At 50.2% G+C, this 20,113-nt stretch overlaps 3 protein-coding genes across 7 annotated transcripts; 2 read left to right on the forward strand and 1 right to left on the reverse strand.

Moving 5' to 3' along the window:
* Window positions 1-609: 609 nt before the first annotated feature.
* Window positions 610-3,301, forward strand: LOC120905796 (pancreatic triacylglycerol lipase-like). The gene is made up of 5 exons (XM_040316951.1): window positions 610-1,261; window positions 1,345-1,622; window positions 1,709-1,870; window positions 1,970-2,618; window positions 2,682-3,301. Exons 1-5 carry the CDS (start codon window positions 1,132-1,134, stop codon window positions 3,089-3,091), a joined length of 1,629 nt encoding a protein of 542 aa, XP_040172885.1. The 5' UTR covers window positions 610-1,131; the 3' UTR covers window positions 3,092-3,301.
* A 1,955-nt stretch (window positions 3,302-5,256) lies between these two features.
* Window positions 5,257-19,471, reverse strand: LOC120906083 (guanylate cyclase soluble subunit beta-1). 5 transcript variants are annotated; one of them, XM_040317525.1, is made up of 12 exons: window positions 19,451-19,471; window positions 16,631-17,072; window positions 16,240-16,313; window positions 12,446-12,546; window positions 11,818-12,375; window positions 11,241-11,612; window positions 11,048-11,159; window positions 10,183-10,342; window positions 10,013-10,095; window positions 9,388-9,934; window positions 9,112-9,269; window positions 5,257-7,003 (listed from the first exon to the last, which is right to left on the reverse strand). In XM_040317525.1, the coding sequence occupies exons 2-12, from the start codon at window positions 16,631-16,633 to the stop codon at window positions 6,871-6,873; spliced, it is 2,301 nt and encodes a 766-aa protein (XP_040173459.1). In that variant the 5' UTR covers window positions 16,634-17,072; window positions 19,451-19,471; the 3' UTR covers window positions 5,257-6,870. The 5 variants fall into 5 exon arrangements, with proteins under 5 accessions (XP_040173459.1, XP_040173458.1, XP_040173461.1 ...); XM_040317524.1 differs by having other exon boundaries at window positions 19,222-19,466; XM_040317527.1 differs by having other exon boundaries at window positions 11,241-11,440; window positions 11,853-12,375; window positions 19,089-19,466.
* Window positions 7,852-9,110, forward strand: LOC120906084. Its single transcript, XM_040317528.1, has 3 exons — window positions 7,852-8,260; window positions 8,329-8,542; window positions 8,617-9,110. The coding sequence occupies exons 1-3, from the start codon at window positions 7,939-7,941 to the stop codon at window positions 9,095-9,097; spliced, it is 1,017 nt and encodes a 338-aa protein (XP_040173462.1). The 5' UTR covers window positions 7,852-7,938; the 3' UTR covers window positions 9,098-9,110.
* Window positions 19,472-20,113: the final 642 nt, after the last annotated feature.

The following is a 20,113-nucleotide window of genomic DNA, read 5'->3' on the forward strand; positions in this document are numbered from 1 at the left end:
GCAGATCGCTCTCGGCGCACTTGATAAGCCGGGTTCGCTTCCACGCGGCGGCCAAATGTCAAAATCCGGCTGCTGCCCTGGTTCGTGCCGCGGCTGCACGCGCTACCGCCCCGCCGGTGTCCGAAGGGCACTGTAGGTCCTGTGTTTACGGCGAGCCAGTGCGTCTGAACTTTGCGCTCCACTCCAGGATGCTCGCTGCTGCTATCAGTGACGTAAATGGCGCACTGTACGTAGCGACGTCCGGGTGCAGCCGTTCCCAGTGATGAGCGTGAAACATCGCGACAGCATCAGGCAAACACCTTTCCCAGCAGGCTCCCAGCGTCTTCTAGACTGTTTTTGTGCGCGAAGCCTTGCGAGATTAGGCGTAAAGGCGTAATGAGGTTACACGCTTTGGACGGTTTTTTCTCTCCTCCCCCTTTTTAAATGACGCCTCTTAATCAACTAGCTTGAAGTAACTATCGCTGGATCGGAGGTCGATCCTGACCTCGCACTGGGGGACATTCGCTCGCGATTACGCATCAGCAGCAAAGGAGGGGGAATGAGATCCCTTCATCGATATTTTTAGAAGAATCATCACTCGTAGAGCTGTCATCGTGTGCCGTGCGCTGATAGAAGGGTTCAACGTTAAGCGCTCCTGAAGAATCTTCCTGTGTTGTACGCAACGTTGAGCACACATTTCCTACAGTCGCGCTGAAACACTGTTTACGACCATACCTTTACTGGAATAGTCTCTTTCGCTCTTTTTTTCTCGGATGTCGTTGAAAGTCTAGGTCGTTTGTTTCTAGGACTCGCTTGCCGGAGCTCCAAACCCCGCTCTTATCAGTGGTCTTTGTCTCCGTGCGCGATCGGCTTCAATCGGCTGTGAGCTGCCCCATCCCCTACGGAGCAGATTGATTTCATCGGAATCGAAACGTCAACAGTGGTTTGTGTGTGCGTGTGTGCTTTTTGCTCTTTTTTGTTCGCTCCTGCCGACCGAACTAATTGCGATGACTGCGGGCCGGTGTGGCAGCCGGCCTTCGCCTTTAGTCGGGTGGAGGACACTCACGCGCTCGGTGTTGGTTCGGAACGAGCAGTTACAGTGACTGGCAAGGTGTGCAAAACACAAGTGGGCTCCACAGCACAATCAAAACGATGGAGATAAGCAACACCACCGGGTTTCTGCTGCAGACTATCCTCTGGATGGCCAACCATGAGTACAACAACTCGCTCATCAATGTGATACACAATCAAACGCTCAGTGCGGATAGCAACAAGACGAGTGGTAGGTGTTTGCAGGTGTAGTAGCTGTGACATTCGCACATTGGGGCCAGTACATCACGCTCACGTCCCCGCTCTCGTTTGTAGGTGAGTTCTCGCTGGCGGAAGATGTGCGCTGCTACGGTGTGTATGGCTGCTTTCCGATTACGCCGCCCTGGATCGACGAGAAGCGCCCCGTCGCGTACCATCCGCAGTCGCCGGCGACGGTGGACGTGCGGTACCCGGTGTTTACCAAGCCGAACACCGATCATCCGAAGTTTATCGACATCAACGATCCGGCCAGCGTGCGGCATCTCGGCATCAATCCCAAGGGGCGCATCTACTTCATCACGCACGGCTACATCGAGTCTGGTGATCGACCGTGGGTAAGGTTCTTGAGGGAGTTTATCGCAACTACACTAAAAGAGCCTGTGATCGTCTGACACCCGCCTATCCATTGCTCTACTGACAGATCCGGCAGATGGTGAACGCACTGATCGAGAACGATCCGGACCGGACGGCCAGCTGCGTCGTGATCGACTGGCGCAAGGCGTCGAACCCACCGTACACGCAAACCTGCGCCAACATTCGGCTGATCGGGGCCATCACGGCGCACGTGATCTACTTGCTCTATGTAGGCACCGCGTAGCAGGCACCACCACCTTGCCTGCAACCCCTCTATCAGTCACCAAATCCAACCTTTCCCAAAAACCTGTGTCTGTGTCCGTTGCAGGAGGAGCTGAACATGAAGAACCTGGACAAGGTGCACCTGCTGGGCCACTCGCTCGGGTCGCACCTGTGCGGGTACGCCGGGTACCATCTGCAGAAGGACTTCGGGCTAAAGCTGGGCCGCATTACCGGGCTCGATCCGGCCGAACCACTGTTCTCCGATACGGATCCGCTGGTGCGGCTCGATCGCAGCGACGCCAAGTTCGTGGACGTGATCCACTCGGACGGTTCGGAGTGGGTGAGCAAGGGCGGGCTGGGGATGTACCAGCCGATCGGGCACGTCGACTTCTACCCGAACGGGGGGTACAATCAGCCCGGCTGCAGCGATCCGATGAACAAGTTCATCCGCAAGCACGACGACTCGTTCTTCTGGGGCTTTCAGGAGTTCTTCGGCTGCAACCATCTGCGGTGCCACCAGTTCCTGACGGACAGCATACTGCACCGGTGCCCGTTCGTGGGCATCGGGTGCGAATCGTACGCCCAGTTTCTGCGCGGCGAATGCTTCGAGTGCGACCGGGACGGGCACTACTGCGTCGAGTTTGGGCTGAAGGCGCAGGAAAGCTACAGCCGGCTGATCGAGAACGGCGTGATAAAGGATCCGAACGCTCCGCTGAGTGTTTACATGATTACGGGCGCTGAGCCACCGTACTGCCGTAAGTATTGCCGGTCCAGCGCACACTGCTCGTACAGCTCAAACTGTTAGCGTCCCTCTGCAGGATCGCACTTCCGCATCACGATGAGCGTTTCCGACGAGGAGGAGAGCCTCATACACGGGGGCGAGATTGGCAAGATGTCGTTCGAGCTGCACGGCGAGGGCGGCGTGCGGTCGGGCAAGATGGACTTCTCCAAGGATCCGGTGTACTTCGAGCCGGGCGGTAACTATTCCGCCATCATGGCCGGGTCGCACGTCGCCAAGCTGCTGAAGGTGATGCTGACCTGGGAGTATCGGACGAATCCGCTCAACCCGCTCACCTGGCGCCTGCTGGTGGTGCCGCGGGTGTACGTGCAGCGCATTCGCATCCAGCTGATGGAGCAGCGCACCAGTGTGGTGGTGTGTCCGCTGAACGACGCACCGGTCCGGGCCGATCAGGAGAATGAGTTCAAGAGTGAGTACTGCCGGTCCTGAAGCGGCCCCTAAAGCAAGCTCTCTTCCGATCGTGATGGTTGAGATTGCTTTTATCCAGCATAATGTGAAGTTGTACCTTTCAGTTAGACAAAACAAAGTTTTGATTGGCAATTAGGATTAAAGCTATGTTAAACGAAATAAGCGATGTGCTGGATGGAGCGCATGAATTTGCAATAAAATAAAGTCATTCCGAGCACGTAACGTAAAACATTTCTTCACATGCAACGATTCTTGATGTTAGTGATTCTTGGAAGTGTTATGAATAACTTAATCTTTGTAGATGTGAACAACTTGAACGGTATCTGGAATGTTATGATGCTTCAATAATTCTTACGATTCTTGAAAAATTGATTCAAGTGTTAATTCTTGAATTCTTGATTCTCTGTAATGGGATGGGATCCGAAGCCCCAGTGAGGGATAATACAGACTCTCCCATCCAACTCCTATTCCGACACGTCCTCGTCGTGCAGAGTGGTAACATGTGTCACCACATATCCAAGCTTGGGTACGTGGGCGCGGGGCCAGTTACCCAGTCCCATGCAATCAATGACTAATGAAAGCTCCAGAAGAATTCGAAACGGACCTCACGATACCGACCATACGCAATGCTCCCGGACTACTCTAAAAATGGGCTCATGGAACGTACGCACTCTAAGCGAAGCCGGAGCCTTAAAAAAGTTGATGATGCCCTAGCCACACTGAGCATGGACCTCGTAGCTCTACAAGAGATTCGGTGGCTAGGGAACGGTGTGCACAACAGGCGTGGTAAGCAATGCTACGACATATAATACAGCTGCCACGACCGCCACCGCGTGCTCGGAACGGGTTTCGCCGTAGGTCCCCGGTTGAAGCCCGCAATCATGGATTTCAAGGCTATAAACGATACCCTGCGCATGCGAGGCAAATCCTTTAATACAGCTACAAACGTTCACGCCACTACCGAAGAGAAAGAGGAAGAGGAGAAGGACCTGTTTTACGGCCGCCTCGCTAAAACCATAGATGCGTGCCCCAGGCATGACCTCATAATTATCCTGGGGGACTTCAACGCAAAAGTCGGTAGGGAGCCAATGTACCGCCAATACACTGGCTGTCACAGTCTGCATGAGCACAGTAACGATAATGGTAGTAGATTGGTCCAGTTCACCGCAGCGAACAATCTGGTTGTAGGAAGTAAACTACCACGAAGGGTCTGCGCCAGGGGGACGGGCTTGCCTGTCTACTATTCAACCTGGCGCTAGAGAGGGCCATCTGCGACTCGAGGGTGAAGACTACGGGAACCATCTTCTATAAGTCAACCCAGATCCTGGCATACGCTGATGATATAGACATCATTGGTCTGCGGCTCTCCTATGTAGCAGAAGCCTACCAAGGGATCGAGCAGGCGACAGAGAGCCTCGGATTGCAGATAAACGAGGCAAAGACCAAACTGATGGTGGCAACATCAGCGGGCCTACCAATAAATAATCAGAATCTACATAGGCGTGACTTGCAGATAGGTGAACGCACTTTTGAAGTCGTCCCACAATTCACCTATCTTGGGTCAAAGGTCCGCAACGACAATAGCATGGAAGCTGAGTTGCGCCCAAGGATACTGGCTGCCAACCGGTCATTCTACAGCCTGAAAAATCAGTTCACCTCAAAGAACCTGCCGCGACGGACGAAGCTGGGACTATATAGTACCTATATAGTACCAGTACTCACATACGCCTCTGAGACATGGGTACTGTCCAAATCTGACGAAACCCTCTTAGTCGCGTTCGAGAGGAAGATGCTCAGAAGGATACTTGGCCCCGTATGTGTGGAGGGACAATGGAGGAGCCGCTATAATGAGGAACTATACGAGATGTACGGCGACCTCACTGTCGTACAGCGTATCAAGCTCGCCAGGCTCCGGTGGGCTGGACATGTTGTACGCATGGAAACGGACGACCCAGCCCGTAAAGTCTTTTTAGGCCGTCCACAAGGACAGAGAAGGCGTGGTAGGCCCAAATTGAGGTGGCATGATGGCGTGGAGGCGTCCGCCATTAAGGACCGCAAAGCGGTTTTAGAGCCGGATAAGTAAGTAAGTTAATTCTTACTTCTTTGTTGTTTTCAATTTCGGATATTCATAAATTCCACAAATGCTAACCGTTTTTTCTCATCTAACCTACAGAAGATTAATAAAATCACGTTATAGCTCACACTCAATGTATTCAGCCGTAGTAACGATTCGCCTCGAATCATACGATTCAGCACGAGTTAAAATCCAAATGATTCTGTATTGCAGCTGTATTGCGACGAAGTTCTTGACACACTTACACACTGGTGCTACCATACTACCACCACGAAAGCATGTAGAGAGGGATTAGTTAGACTTTATTTGTGTGTTCGCTCTGGTCATAACATCATCATTAGCGACTTTGTTTGTTTCGTTTTGTTTTGTTTTGTTCGGCATTGTTGTTGTAGTTGCTACCGGTAGAAGAAGAATCACTTACAGTGAAGCATGATTCGCGTAATATATTTCGTGTAGAGCGTAGCTCACTCGTACTCCAGAGCACGCTAATCACCATCGGTCTGTGGCGATGTCTGTTTTTCGTTTTGTATGTGTACATCTCTCTGTGGTACATGAGTGTGCGATGCTGTGTGATGGAGTTTTTGTTGTTGTTTTGAATGTCAATGCAGGGCGATTGTGATTTAATGAATGGTATTTCTAGACATCGGTTTCACGTTTGTGTTTGTTTTGGATTATTTAGTATCGTTTTTTTGGTTCGTTTTTTTTTTTGTTTGTTTGATTTCGTTTAAGGTTGCAGTAGATAATTTTATCGCGCGCAGGATAGCATTTAGCTAGGTGTGGGGGGGGGGGGATGATGGCGAGGGAAGGGGAGAGGGCGGGAGATTGTTTATACCTCTTTCTTGGTTCGGGTTGGCACCGATTGTTTGCAAATTTCCACTATGTTGTACATCTATCACGATTGGCCCAAATTCTATGTATATTAGCTAAATGTTTTTTCTTAATTTTTGTTTTTGTTTTTGGTTTGCGTCCATCTACTAAATCTTTAGAAGACTACCATTAGTACCCCTACAAACTACATACTGTCAACGTCAAAACTATGTCGGTTTTTGTTTTGTTTGTTTATATAAATACTCTCATTGTACAGCTATCTAAAAAGGCTACAAAAGTACACGCACCGTGGCTTTCTAGTATAGTGTGTGAAACGGAAGGAAACGATTTAGCATCTGACACATCTCCATCGTTTTTTTTTTCTCAACCCCTTCGAGCGCGTACAACCTACAAGTACGAAACACGCAGCGAATAGTAGAGCTTAGTAGTAGGGGATGGTAGGACGATAGCAAGCTCTCTCCGTCTGTTGGTCGTCATTGCTGGAAACACGCGCGCACACACACACACACACACGCTTTCTACAGGCGTATCGACTGGACTAAGGGATCGTGTGTGTGTGTGTGTGTTCCGGAGACTTTGGCAAATGATCTAAAGAGTGTGTGAGAGTGATTAGAGAGATAGATTGCTTTGGCAGACAGTACAAAAACATACAACCTACACGCGTAAAGAGTACACTAGATTCGTTTTTTTCTCTCTCTCTCTCTTCTCTCGCTTCTTCCCTTCCTACACGACATCATTACAACAAACGATTGTATGCCTACCCTGGTGAGGGAGCATCGGCATTGGTTCATCAAAACATCTATCAACATACAAACACGCACACACACACATCGCTGAGAAGAAAAGGAAAGCTTTCCGGTTTTTGGGGGGGGATATGGGTGCTCGAAGCCTGTCCAGCTTATTTAGTGGCCGGTGTGCCCTTGCGTGTTAGAAACCAGCAGTCCATCGGTTCGGGCTTACCCTTCATCACTACCGGTCCGCGGTACTCCAGATTAAACGAGGGATCGTGATTGACGGGATCGCAGAGCAGCCTATCAAATTAGAAACAGATACATAAAGAAGAGTTTTTAAAAATTGGTAATCTATTGGGCTGTTTATGATATTCAAATGAATATAGAATCCTGAAAGAGAGACTTAACATACGAGAATTCAGACATCCAACACAAAACTTGCAGGGCATCAGCTGTACGGCAGTCAGTACTGCAAAACGTCATGAACATGACACAATAATCACAACCGAAAACATCTCGTTGGTAAGTGATCCTTTAAGTACAGTGCGTTAAGATACGTCAAAGATGACTTGAGTCAGTCATGACATCAGACTAATCGCACGCGCCGCGTATATCCCATGACTATCAATTCAGTGGCTGACGACAGCAACTGGACACACACACAGTATTTCTTCAACTACTAGACACTCTGGCTCGGAAGACTTTTTTTTCCAAAGACTAGAATACGTCACATCCACTGCACGTCAAAGCTTTAGAATCGATGTTCCAGCCGCCGAAGGTCGTACATATCGTCGATGATGTAAGACGTGCGTTCCAATTTCCCCAAAACTGTTTGTCCATCGTCGTGCAAGCTACACTTCAATCGATACAACCTGGTTCGATAAGTTTGAGCGTTCAGGGATTTCCCCGTTTCCGGACATAAATGCTACTTCATTGCGCTGGCGCACCAGCAAACACCTGTGACGGAAGCCATAGTTGCAACGCGCGAGGGGACTGAGCTAGTTCTATACCCGGCAGGTTTCCCTTAGTAGAGTTTCCTCGTTTGTAGACCTCCAACTTTTTTTTTTTTTTTTTTTGTTGTTATTGCTTGTTCGGTTGCAAGGCTTCCTTCGTGAGACAACCGGGTGGACAGGTACGGTTGATTTTTTTCTCTCTCCAAGCCAGTCCAAATCCAAGCGCTAGACCGCGCACACTACACCCTTAAGCCCGAATGAGTACCAACTGATACGCCGACGATGGAGTACGTGTTCGACGTGTTCTTCGAGGAGTGCTTCGACAAGATGGAGCGCAGCGGGCTGTCATCGCGGGCCGGCCGGCGCGACATCATCAGCCACCTGAACTCGGTCATCTCCGGCTGCATCCAGGGCCGGCAGACGGCCACGACCCAGCTGGCAGTGGGGTTGGCGGTCACGTCCGCCATCGACTACCACAACCGGATGAAGGGCGACAACTACGAGGTGTGCCTGATGGGCAAGTATCACAACGTGCTGTACATAGCGCTCCGCATCACCTGGGACTGGGGGCTGGAGGATTCAACCATCGTGCGAAATCTGCTAGGTACGGGATGCGCCAAGTACATTTGGACTCGAGGATTTACACATCCCTAACTACTCGTCCACCCACAGATGAAATCTTCAAGTGTGAAAAGACGTTCGAGCGGCTGTTTCTGGGCGCACTGTTCGGCTGCAATGCGCCCCACTTCATCGCCGGCTGGAAGAGCGACTTCAACGATCAGGACGAGAACCTGCGTGCGGTCGTGTTCTTCCTGCACCATTCGGCGAAGGCGCGTGCCATCTATCCGACCTACTCGTACGCTTACCAGCGGCTGCGCCAGACCAAGTAAGTGTTTGGTCAGAGATTTCCATAAACCCAACGCATCGTTCAAACCGATCAACCCTCGCTTTCCGACGCAGATTCATCGACGTGCCGATCGAGTCGTGCGGCAAGGCGTCGCCGCTACGCGTCGCCCTGCAAGCATCGGCACCGGACGTCGTGCTGATACTGCTGCGGCACGGTGCCAACCCCTGCCCGGACGATGGTGGCGCTAGCCCGGTGCTGAGTCTGCTGGAAAAGCTGGCCGAGTGCGAAAACCGCTGCTACCCGTTCCAGCTGGTGTCCTGTCTGAAGCTGCTGCTCCGCACGGTTCGCATGGTGGAGCTGCCGTACAAGCCGCACCTGTACGCGGTCCGCAAGGAGATGTTCCACGCGAAGTACGAGCCGCTGCTAGAGGACGGACTGCTGCCACCGGACCAGGTGTACGGTGTGCCGACGCTGAAGCACACCTGCCGCTGCCTGGTGCGGGACGTGCTGCGCGACAACTTCCAGCTGCCGGGCGGTGTGTTGAAGCTGCCGCTGCCCCGCAAAATGCAGAAATATATCGATTTGCTCGACTGATGAGTGCAACTTACTTGTACGTGGTTTCGCTGATGTTGATGTGTCCCGGGACGCCGGTAGTCTCCGTTCGGCTCGTCAGGTTGACCGTGTTGCCGAACAGGCAGTAGCGCGGCATCCGGTTGCCGATCACACCGGTCACGACCTCGCCCGAATGGATGCCGATGGTGATTTTCTACATCCGCCCCGCGGGAGAATTGAGAATTGGAATTAGTGGATGAGTTAGAGGTGTGCCTTTCCTGTTCAAGAACTAAGCAGCCGTAAAAAAGAGAACACAGTTCGCTTGCTCTTACCATCGCCTCCGTGCCCATCATGACGTTCTTCGCCATATCGAGCATGTCCAGTGCGAGCCGCGCAATGCACTTCGCGTGGTTTTCGCATTCGTCCGGCAGCCCCGACACCGCCATATACTTGTCGCCGACCGTCTCCACCTTGTAGATGTTCGAGTTGCTCTTCGAGTCGGTCAGCTCGTCGAAGATCGTGTACAGCTCGTTCAGCATCTTCACGATCTTCATCGCACCCTCCGGGTCCGTGTTCGCCGCACAGTACTGGCCGAACCCGACGATGCCGGAAAACATGAGCGTCACCGAGTCGTACCGCTTCGGCGCGACCGGCCGCTGGTGCCGCAGCTCGTTCGCGACCGTCTTCGGCAGGACGGAGTAGAGCAGCCGGTCCGTCTTCTGCTTCTCGCTCTCGAGATCACGGTACGTCTGCTGCAGCCGGTCGGTCAGTATCTCCAGGTTGGTGGTCAGCTTGTACTCCGCCTCGAACTTCTCGCTCAGCAGCACCAGATCGCGGGAGGCATCGTGCAGCGGGATGTCGGAGATGTGCAGACCCTTCCTGCGGGGAAAGTGAAAGAGTGTTAAAAGGTGTAGGGAGAATGCCCTGGGGTGCACGCGTTCGTCCTCTGCCACCTACTTGGTTAGATCGTCGAGATTCATCACGCTCGGGTAACATTGGAATAGTATCAGATCCGATCCCGGAATGTACATCATTTGTCCCTGGGAAATTGAGAGCAGAAGGGCGAGGAGCGTGAGCATACAGCATAGCTGTCGGGACGCCTCGAGGCACCACAACTCGCCACGTACCTTCAGTCTTAGATATCTCTCGCTCTTGGACATAACGCCCGCCTTCGTCTTCAGGACGTAGATCGTGTTAATATGGGCCAGAATGTTTTCAAAGCTCAGCTGTAGATGGGGCCGCACCGCTTCGAAGAGTGCCAGCAGTGGACAGTTTTTCTCGTAAATTCTACCGAAAAAGTCGAGCAGATGCAAGGTTAGTGTGCATTTAGGGTCTATCTTTGCTGGAGAGATTTGAACCAGTTCACTATTCTGAAATAACTACTCGAGAACGGTATTTCTTCTGCTCTTTTGCAAACAGTCTTTCAAGCGGTCTACTACATACATCGCTACTTGTTTTCACGTTCGAGATCTGAGTTCTGAAGTTGGGCTCCAATAGACTCCAGCATTGTTCAGATGTTTGTAAACACCTGAAGTTCAATGTTCAATGATTGATTAGTTCATTTGATCATCTGTTCAATAGTAGAGATGGGTAATGCTGATTCAGATTCATAAATCTGAATGAATCTTCAAAATGAATCACTCTGAATTCAAAGAGATTAGAGAGATTCATGAATCCTTGGAGATTCGATGCGACAATCAAATCACTGAAGATTCATACGAATGAATCTTTGCGAAAGATTCATGAAGCACAACACTATTCAGCCGTTCGTCAAATGGACGGGAAGTTCGCAAAATCAGGATAAAATAGTTCAATTTTCAATCTGTCGTCTATTCATTCGTACGTTCGTTCGTTTTAACAGTTTATCGTGAAGCTTTGAGTTCTTTGCTCAAGTAATTTCCGTTTGTTCGCTTGAAAGAACGACCGGACCACTCCTCGACCGCTTCATCGAAATCTCTACTAATCCGAACTCATCTGCGCCAGCAACCTTACCTGGGAATTACCCGTGAAACCGATCGGCCCGCCTGCACGATGTGCATGTTCCGGTCGAACATCAGATGGAACGGAAAGATTTTGCAAAACGTCATCGGCGAGATCATCGGTTCTGGAATTAAATTAACGAAACGTTGCTTGCATTCTCCCGCTGACACTCGAGCACACCTGCGACCGAACCGAGGGCCCCTACCTTTAGCCACCAGCTGGCAGACCGCCTGCTGATCCTTCTCGTCCGAGCGGTGCGTCGGCGTCTTCGGGCCGGAGATTTCGGTGATGAGAAACTGAAAGTGGTCCGACCGCTCGACGGCGGTGGTGCCCGGCCCCTTCGGCCCCTTCTGCTGCCATTCGGGGCCGTTGCGCGCCGGGCCACCGCTGCTGCTGCTGCTGCTGCTGCTATCACAATTGGTATTGGTGTCTTTACTAGCTTTGCTAACCTCGCCGCAGAGCGGTATACTATTGCTTCCGTTTTGACTACTGCTTATGCTAAGTTTATTGCCATGACTGGACGCCGATGTGTCGGTAGGTTGCTTGAGCGCGGAGTTGCTCTTCGAGGTGGCTAGATCTAGCGCGAGGTGGTTTTTGGAGCGTTTTTTTGTTGTTGTTGGATGATGAAGGAGCGAGAAATGGTACGGAAAGTGTGTGTGAGAGAGAGAGAAAGAAAGAACAGAATGGGCTACGCATTAGAAGGTGCGGTTCTTGCGGGGAGAGGGTGGAAAACGGGTGCGACTGAAGCACACTAGCCGGCGGATACCGTGAATGAAACCTACTATTAAGTCTATTCGAAAAATAAGATTCACCGTACGTTTTCGAGGCTAGAATTCGCTTGCACAGTCCCAGGTTGGCCAGTTCCGGCACGGCCGGGTCGAGGGACGTGATAGGAACTGATTTCATCACCTCCGGGATCGAGTGGCGGGCTTTCGGTGTGGCGGCGGCGGCGGCGGTGTTAGCGACCTGCGGTTCTGCGGTCGCTTTTTTCGCCTCCGGCTCGACCGGGTCGCCCTTCCGGCGTATGATCTTGATCTCCACGTCCACACCGTGCAGCTTGGAGGCGACCGCCTTCACGATCCCGATCACGATGTGCTCCAGCCCGGGCCGCTCGGAGTAGTAGTGCAGGACGAGCTGGCCGTTCGTTTCGGTGCAGCGGAACGACGGTGCCCGCATGCCCGGATAGAGCGTGCCGAGATGGTCGTGCAGTGCGTCCAGGTTCTGCAGGAAGTCGCGCGGTGTCGCCCCGAGCACCTGCAGGATCTTGTCGTAGCCCGAGTCCTGGCAGAACTCGAAGAACGTCTTGCCGAACAGCTCCAGTATGTCGCCGGCGGGTATGTCTGCGGGCGGGAGGGGGAGAAAGGGTCAATTGCAGCTTTGCGTGAAGTGCGACGGGCAAGCCACACTTACTGAGTATATCCACGGCCGCCTCTATCAGATTGTACGTTATGTCGTCCTCGTAGATCTGGCGCACCAGAAACTGGCCCTCCATATTTACCTGCGCCTTTTTCCTGTCAAGTTGGTTTGTTTAGCAAAGGGTTGCGTATTACAATTAAATATAGACATCAAAACTCCGTTTCCCGCTGGAGTACTGGCCAGAGCTTGAGGGTTGGAAATGCTTAGTAATTTCCGGGAATAATGGAGGCAAGCACCATTTCGCTCATCGCACCCTCCAATGGAGTTGGAAATGAATTCCGTCATTATAATTAATCAATACCCAATTATTACTTCCACTGAAACGGACCCGACGGGCAAATGAGCATGCAAAAACGCTCTTTTTTTTTCGTGTGTAAAGCTTCAGTTGTTGTGCACACGTGGGCAGCAGTGGTATCCCGTGATGATGGGTTGATGAATATTTCGCACCTATCATTCTCCAGTGCGAGCGCTCTCCAGTACAGTGAAAGAAATGGCTTTAAGTGCACATTTTTGAGCATTTTATTTTGGTTCACGTTTACTTCTGACTTTTTATGAAAATGTATTTTTGATAATTAAACTAAACAACGAAAATGTCATTATAAATCACGACATTCTTAGTGTACATTTAAGTTGATTAGAAAAAAAACAGGTTTATTTTGATATCCATCGAGATTCTGCTCTAAACTCTTATGTCTCTAATGAATCATGAAATTGTGTAAATAACATTCAGTAGGGTAAATGTACCAGTAGTGGTGCAATATATAGTGGTACAAATGTGTTTTAATGGATTTAAAGTGTCAGGAAGATAAATGCATGAATATTTTAACACATAGCAATTGGAATATGTTTTATCTTTGCAATCACAACCAGTTTTACCCTGAAACACATCAATTTTACGAAAAAAATACATATTTTTGTGACTGCTTCGCTGTACCTATAATGGTGGTATGGTTCCTATAGTAGTCGTATTGTGTTCCTATAGCGGTGATAAACAAAGATACCTTCAAAACAGTGTTTCATATCACTTAAACTTAGTTTAGAAGTTGTTTTCGTATGAATATAGCAAGGATTACTGCCATAATTTCGTTTTTCGATTCGAAAACACTTAAAAATACGTAAATATTATCAAAAGGAAATACATTTTAATAAAACAGTATCATTTGATAACAATTATGTTAAAATAACTAATATTTGCGTTGTTATGTGATCATTTAGAACGTTAGCAAAGATGTGAGTTTCGTTATGAAATCCTAAGGATTTTGGTAATTTTTTGACACATTTTACAAAATAATGGATTTTTAGGTCATTAAGTAACGGAATGGCCCCATTAAACTTTTAAACCCTTTGTCAAAGGCCAGAGAAACAGCAGAGCAGCAATGGTTGTGGGGATGCTGATCTGTCCTATCTTACCCGAACACGCTCGGTTTTCAACAATGAATTGAAAGATATTCGACAAACGACCAATAGGATTTTCCAAAACAGCATCATTCACTGCTTTAAAGGTATGTTTGAACAGCTGTCAAATATTGTTCTTGCATCACAATTAAAGTTCTTCCACATGATTTTCCACATTTAACAAAGAAACAGTCAGATCAGCTTGTTGGCGTGTAGAATATCATGAGGAAGATCTGAAACAAAAATATTGTAGTGCAAATACAACATTTAACCACAGCTGAAAACCAACTGGCAAGCAGTACCAAATGCTATTGATCTTGGAAATTGGCTCGGCAAACCCCGTATTTGGCTTGCAACTTGCTTTTGGACCTTTTTTCGGTCCCAAATACAGTCGAATGTCAAGCGACTTCGATGTTTCATTTTCACTGTTCAGGATACTTTGTCTTCATTTAGTTTATATATAGCGCCTATCTCTTAACCCCTCTAGGCTGACAATGGAAATAAGCTGATAAGCATTTAAATAGGACCAAACATTTGACAGCCAACGATTAATGTTTGATGCGATAGCAAAATTAAACAAATAGCTATACGGCCGTTTTGGACCGCTGAATCCTCTAGAATAAAAATGTAAACAAACATCAAATGTGCCTACAGCAATGACTGCCACTGTAACCGCCTCCTTCCCCAGTGCATTGTGCACCGCCGCTGCTGGTAACAATAGTAAAATAATACCATCCACGCAGCACTGCTTTACTGCAAATTGGGGCACGTCCTTTAATTACGGTCACGACTCGCGACACCGCGCGGAGTCGTGCGGATAATTCCAATAATGAGCCCGGTGGCCCGGCTTGCAGCAAGCCGCGTAAGCTTTGCGCTTTGAAATCACGCGGAAGCACGAAATCACGGGACACCAACCAGAGTGAGGGGGGGGGGTCAACATAATGAACCGAACGCGAAATGATGCTATAATTGACCACAAATGAACCTGTGCCTGTGCCTTCTCTGCCAATCGGTAGATGGAGCTGGGACCTAGGTGTATTGTTACCATTTGCCAGGTACGTCTAGATTATTAATTAATGGCAGCCGCGTATGCGTACATGTCAAGACAAGGGGGATTGGTATGTGATGTAATGTTTTCGGTTTGGGATATTGTGCCATGCTCCAATGTCTGCAACGCCCTCAGTCCATGCCCCAACCAATGGAATTGATGCAGTTTGCCAAACCTATTACAGGGAAGTGGCGCCCAATGCGGCATAACGGTTCGTGCACTCGTCATGTACTGCACCGGAAGTTGGTGCGCAGGTTGGTGCGTTGCCAGCAAAGCAACGCAATCGAGCCCTTTAGACTAAGGACGATAGAACGTCTACAGCAAATTTTTTTAAGTTTCTCTGGACGACGAAGCGGACGTTTTTGCAACTCATCAACAATCGTATGAGTTGGGCCGTGAGCCAACTATTTAACACACACACACACACACAAACACAATCCGTCCGGTGCCAATTCCAGCCAGAATCCAGCTTACAGAATCCTCAGCTGTGTGCCAATGTGTCGCAGGCACTCTCCCTTCGCTCGGGGAAGCATGTAGTAAGCGAAGGAATATATTGCACTGGGGAATCCTTCGATGGTACACGGGCGGGGTTGCGATTGCAACCGCTTTAAAGTAGGTCAGCTGAAATCCGGAGCACGGAATCCAATTAATTGCTGGACATCGAACTGGGGTGGAGGGTGGAGTGGTACGCATCGTCAAACGCACGCTGACCAAAAAATCGAACCCGGAGCGACCCTGACTCCCTCCAGTTATTAACAATTGCTTGGAGCATTTGGGCACGGACATCCCCCTGGGGATGTGGAACTTTTTTTTTGTTGCTCGCATTTTTTGCCCCATTCCTCCTCAATATATTTTTGTACTTTTTTGGAGCATTGGACTAGCAGCAACCCAAAACAAAAGCTCCCCAAAAAAAACCAGGGAATATACAAACTTCTTCTATCGCTAACATTTAGCGTCAGTTTGCTCGGAGCGGGGGATATTTGGGGATGCGAGCACGTCACGTCGTTCGCAGTGCGAACAATTTTACTCGCAAGCGAGTTGGAGAAGGATTTCCAGAGAATTGTAAAAATTCGCGGAGCGAATAAAAGAATTTGAAAGAAAAAAAAAACACACACACACACACACCATTTCCCAAGGAATGGTTGAAAAACTTTCACAGCGCATCAGAATTCAATTGGAAAGTTGGAGCTGCCTTTCCTTCTTGATAGAGTGTGTGTGTGTGTGTGTGTGTGAAAGAGGGAAAATGAAGTGTTACCTAACAAAAGAATTGGAATTCGAGCCTCCCCGCTCCTCAAACTATCGCCCACCCGCAGTACGGCTGGCGGTGTGCCTTCCCAACACTTACTTTATTTGTTCCCATATGTTTAGACCGAAGTTTTTTAAAACTAGCAGCTCCAGCGCGTAGTTCACGAATCCGTACTAGTGTCCGCGGCGTAAGTTGGCGTCCCCACCCGAGTGCGCGAGAGTCAGTTGTGTCAGTTTCCAAACCAGTGGACGGCGTGGAATTAAAAAAAAAACACACACAGTAAGGGGAAGACAAAGAACAGAGACGTTGTAACAGGGGTGGGGGAATGCCTGGCTTTTCGTTATCGGGACGGTGAATTATGTAGCGCCGAAATGGGGGCATTCCCCCGCCGCCCGCTCCAGGATTAATGGGGAACGCGCTATCGCTCAATCACCCAACGCGTCCACGGCGCGGTGACCAGAGATATCCAGAGCGTGTATCGGTCGCTTACCATTTTGTTGCCGTTTGTTGCAGGGTTTTCTTATTATTATTATTTTTTTTTAAAGTTTGGAGCTCGCCTGTCACTGCACTAGCTGGTGCTTGTCGCTTCCCGCTTGTTGCTGGATCCCAACCCACCCACTCACGGGCCGACCTGGCGCGACAAATTACGCTGAGCTCCTGAGGCGGTGCCAGTCTGGGTCATCGGGGTCCCCGAACGGGGTTTGCGAGGCGCCGTTCGACACCGGTTTATCCGCCCTGCCGGTACGGCATGCGTAGCATCCACGTAGCAGGCCGCCTGCACTAGCGCCGCGTGCACACAGGTCTAATGTTCAGAATAGGGCGTCGGGAGACGCGCGCTCTTTGCCGATGTTGTCTTCCTTTCGTTTGTTAGATATTGCGCGTACCACTGCTGCTCACTGATCGAACACCATCGTATTACACCAGTGTGGACACTGGTACACACACACACATAGGGAGAGAGAGAGAGAGAGAGAGAGGGACACAATGACGATGAGTTAATTTGATTGATCTGCGTGTCCTGTGCATGCTTCGGGCGGTGTGCGTTCGGCAGTGACTTATGGGAAATGAGTGCTAAAATTGAACCTGATATGAAAACAGAACAGGGCCTGCGAATGTGTGTGTGTGTGTGTGTGAGGGGAGATTTCCAGCCCCTTCCCCCAAGCCCAGGCTTTGCCTAGGCTTGTTTACATGCGGTGCTACGAGCAGCGCTTTAGTGTCCAGGTGTTGCAGAGTCATCGTTACTCAACCGGCTTCCCACACAGGCACACAACGCGCCTCATGGATCGATTCGTGGCCCATAACACGGCACTCTAAACGCACTCCCCCTCCCCAACACACACACACACATACAATCGGAATAGCAGAAGCAGAAGAATGGAGGACGCCTGCTAAAGCCTTTGCAACCACTATCTCCGTGTTCGCGTCGCCTCACAACCTCGCAGAGGTTTTTGGTGCGGCAGTACCTCGGAACTGGCGATCGATCCTCCCTATCTCTGTGTACCCCTGCGGGACACAAAACCTCCCAACGGGAAGCATGGCAGGGGGTGTAACGAATGAAACCACTCTGCAGGTTAGGTCCCCGTCCCCTTCGAGACCTCTTTGGAGCAGAGCACACACACAAACACTGATTGCACCAACAACGGCGACTGCGACTTGATTGCGAGCGATGCAGCGAAGAAGTTGATGGACGAGCTCTGGTCTGGAATAGTGAGTGTGGGGCCACACAGCAGCCACATCCAGCGGGGGCTATTCCGGGGCTTTTGATCGTGGCGTTGGCTCTGCCGCCGAACCATCTGCAGCAATGTCTTCGGCTCTTTTTGCAGCAGCCGAAGGAAGAGGACTCATTTCCTTGGCCTACCCGCCTTTTTTGTTAATTTCCTCCCCCCCCCCCCCCCCCTAGAGACACACCACCAACTGACGCAACTCCCGGAAGTGACTCCACTGCTCCTCTGCCCCAGGTGAGACGACACCAGGAGGAGCAGTGTGGTTGGAGTTTTAAGGTTTTGGCCACCCTCGGGCAATCGGCCGAATATTTGCAGGTATAGGGCAAAATCCCGACCTCTCCCCCTTATCACCCAACAAAATCCCACACCATCCACGTTGCCGTCCAGAACGGGTGTTGATTGACGTCCGTCGCTGCAGGGCGTCCACTAATCCGCGTGGCGAGAGCTTTATCTGCAATAAACAGATCTCCCAGGCGCGCTTTTGTCTCGCTGTCGTCGTGGTCGTCGTCGTCCCGTTGTCTACAACAGTTTGGCTGATGGTGTGCTGATTTATTTTTCTCTTTTTTTTTGGGGGGGGGGGGGGGACGATAACTTTGGGTCACCGCAAAACCTCACACTGATTTGTCTTTTGGGGGATGGCAATGATAAGGGTTTGGTGCACCGGATATGTGCGGCAGGCTCGAACGCTACTCTTCAACCGCATCCATTGGTTGTTGGTTGGATGGTTACATTGAAGCGGTGGCACATTATCTTTGCACACTCTGTTCACTTCACACCATGCAGCCTCTGTTCTGCTGGACCCAGCAGTCACCCAACTCAACGGCGTAACCATTTTTTAACAGACTCTCCACGGAGTTTGAAGAGTGTCTTTACCGTCCCGTTTTCCGTTATTCGTTTTACTTTTTCGTAGCACTAGCGGATGCTGCCGTGAAGCTACGAGATGGTGGTCTACCGAGATAGCAAAGTGAAAAAGTTCAAACAATCGTCCGTCCGTCCAGTGTTGCGGTCGGGATCCGGAAGTTTAAGTCCTCGATTGGGCGAAAGGGGGACCACACACCGTGCAGGAGGATACACAAAACGGGAAGTTGCCTTTCGCTACCTTCCCACAGAATTTAAGGAAACGTAGACACACTCTCTCACACACACACACACACACACTTTACAGCATCAATCACGCAAACACACACACACACACACACACACACACAAACTCGGAAAACTCACACGCTGCCCGTCGTTTAGTGGGTAGTAAATCGGCCCGAAGTCAGGCTTGCAACATAGTAGCCGCGCGCACTCGCTTCCTGTTTCCACTTCCTGTTCTAGCGCAACCACAACGACAACAACAAACACCACCAACCAAACATTTAAGCACCCCGTCCTCCCTCACAGGGCGTGCGTGTGCACCAAGGGAGAGAAGCTGAAATCGAGCGGATCGATTTGCTGCTACTGCTGCTGCTGCTGCTGCTGCTTGCGATTGTGTGTAGTAATGGCGAGTGTATGGGAAAAGCGCGGTTCGGGGTTGGCTGTTTTTTTTTCCTCCTCTTTTTGGTATGGCCCGTCTTTGCCCGCTCGGTGTGCTCGGCTACCGATTTGTTTGCAATCCCGACAGTGACTGGTGGTCGGCTAGCATGCTGAACCGTTTTAAGGCGTTCGGGCGTTGGGTGGATTGTGTTCTGCTCTTTTTTGTTTGGTTTTTTCACCTGCGACGAGGCGCAGCTTTTCCACGACGAGCGAAGGAGCGAAGGACGGTCCCTCTCTCCAGCGACGTACGGCGAGAGTGCTATGCATCAGCGAGAGACAGACAGTACGAAAGCTTCATTCCTAGCGGGATGGGAAAATTGTTTCGTCGATTTCGGAGGGTGAATGTCTTTGCTAAGGACCTAGGGTGTGGTGATTCTCACCGACCGATAGAGCGAGCTACAGTAGGAAGGATATTTGCCCTTTGGTGATTGGTGGGAACGAACACCAGAGGAAGGAAGGATATCTGTTATACTGGGAAAATGTCCTCGGTGAACGATTTGCTACAACGCAAGGTGGGAGCGTTACGGCAAGCAACTCACCACGAAAAGTTTGAAAACATTTCACTGGCCACCATTTTAGTACAAAAGTGGGTTGTTTTCGCGCGATGAAAGATAAGGTTCTTATGAGGCATACCAAATCCCAACTGAATTCAACTAAATGTTGCTTTAGAACCGTCCGTTTAGTGAAGCTTCATGTAACTAGGTAAACATTTGGTGTGGGGTGGAAAG

Source organism: Anopheles arabiensis, chromosome X (genome assembly GCF_016920715.1).
Source record: "Anopheles arabiensis isolate DONGOLA chromosome X, AaraD3, whole genome shotgun sequence".
NCBI classification, from domain to species: domain Eukaryota; kingdom Metazoa; phylum Arthropoda; class Insecta; order Diptera; family Culicidae; genus Anopheles; species Anopheles arabiensis.

Coding starts and splice junctions, on each gene's coding strand:
- LOC120905796 (XM_040316951.1), top strand. CDS start 1,132: ATGGAGATAAGCAACACCACCGGGTTTCTGCTGCAGACTATCCTCTGG. Junction 1,262..1,344: donor GGATAGCAACAAGACGAGTG/GTAGGTGTTTGC, acceptor TCTCGTTTGTAG/GTGAGTTCTCGCTGGCGGAA. Junction 1,871..1,969: donor ACGTGATCTACTTGCTCTAT/GTAGGCACCGCG, acceptor TGTCCGTTGCAG/GAGGAGCTGAACATGAAGAA.
- LOC120906084 (XM_040317528.1), top strand. CDS start 7,939: ATGGAGTACGTGTTCGACGTGTTCTTCGAGGAGTGCTTCGACAAGATG. Junction 8,261..8,328: donor CATCGTGCGAAATCTGCTAG/GTACGGGATGCG, acceptor GTCCACCCACAG/ATGAAATCTTCAAGTGTGAA. Junction 8,543..8,616: donor CAGCGGCTGCGCCAGACCAA/GTAAGTGTTTGG, acceptor TTTCCGACGCAG/ATTCATCGACGTGCCGATCG.
- LOC120906083 (XM_040317525.1), bottom strand. Junction 12,376..12,445: donor GGCGGCCGTGGATATACTCA/GTAAGTGTGGCT, acceptor TCCCGCCCGCAG/ACATACCCGCCGGCGACATA. Junction 11,613..11,817: donor TTTTTCGAATAGACTTAATA/GTAGGTTTCATT, acceptor ACCTCGCGCTAG/ATCTAGCCACCTCGAAGAGC.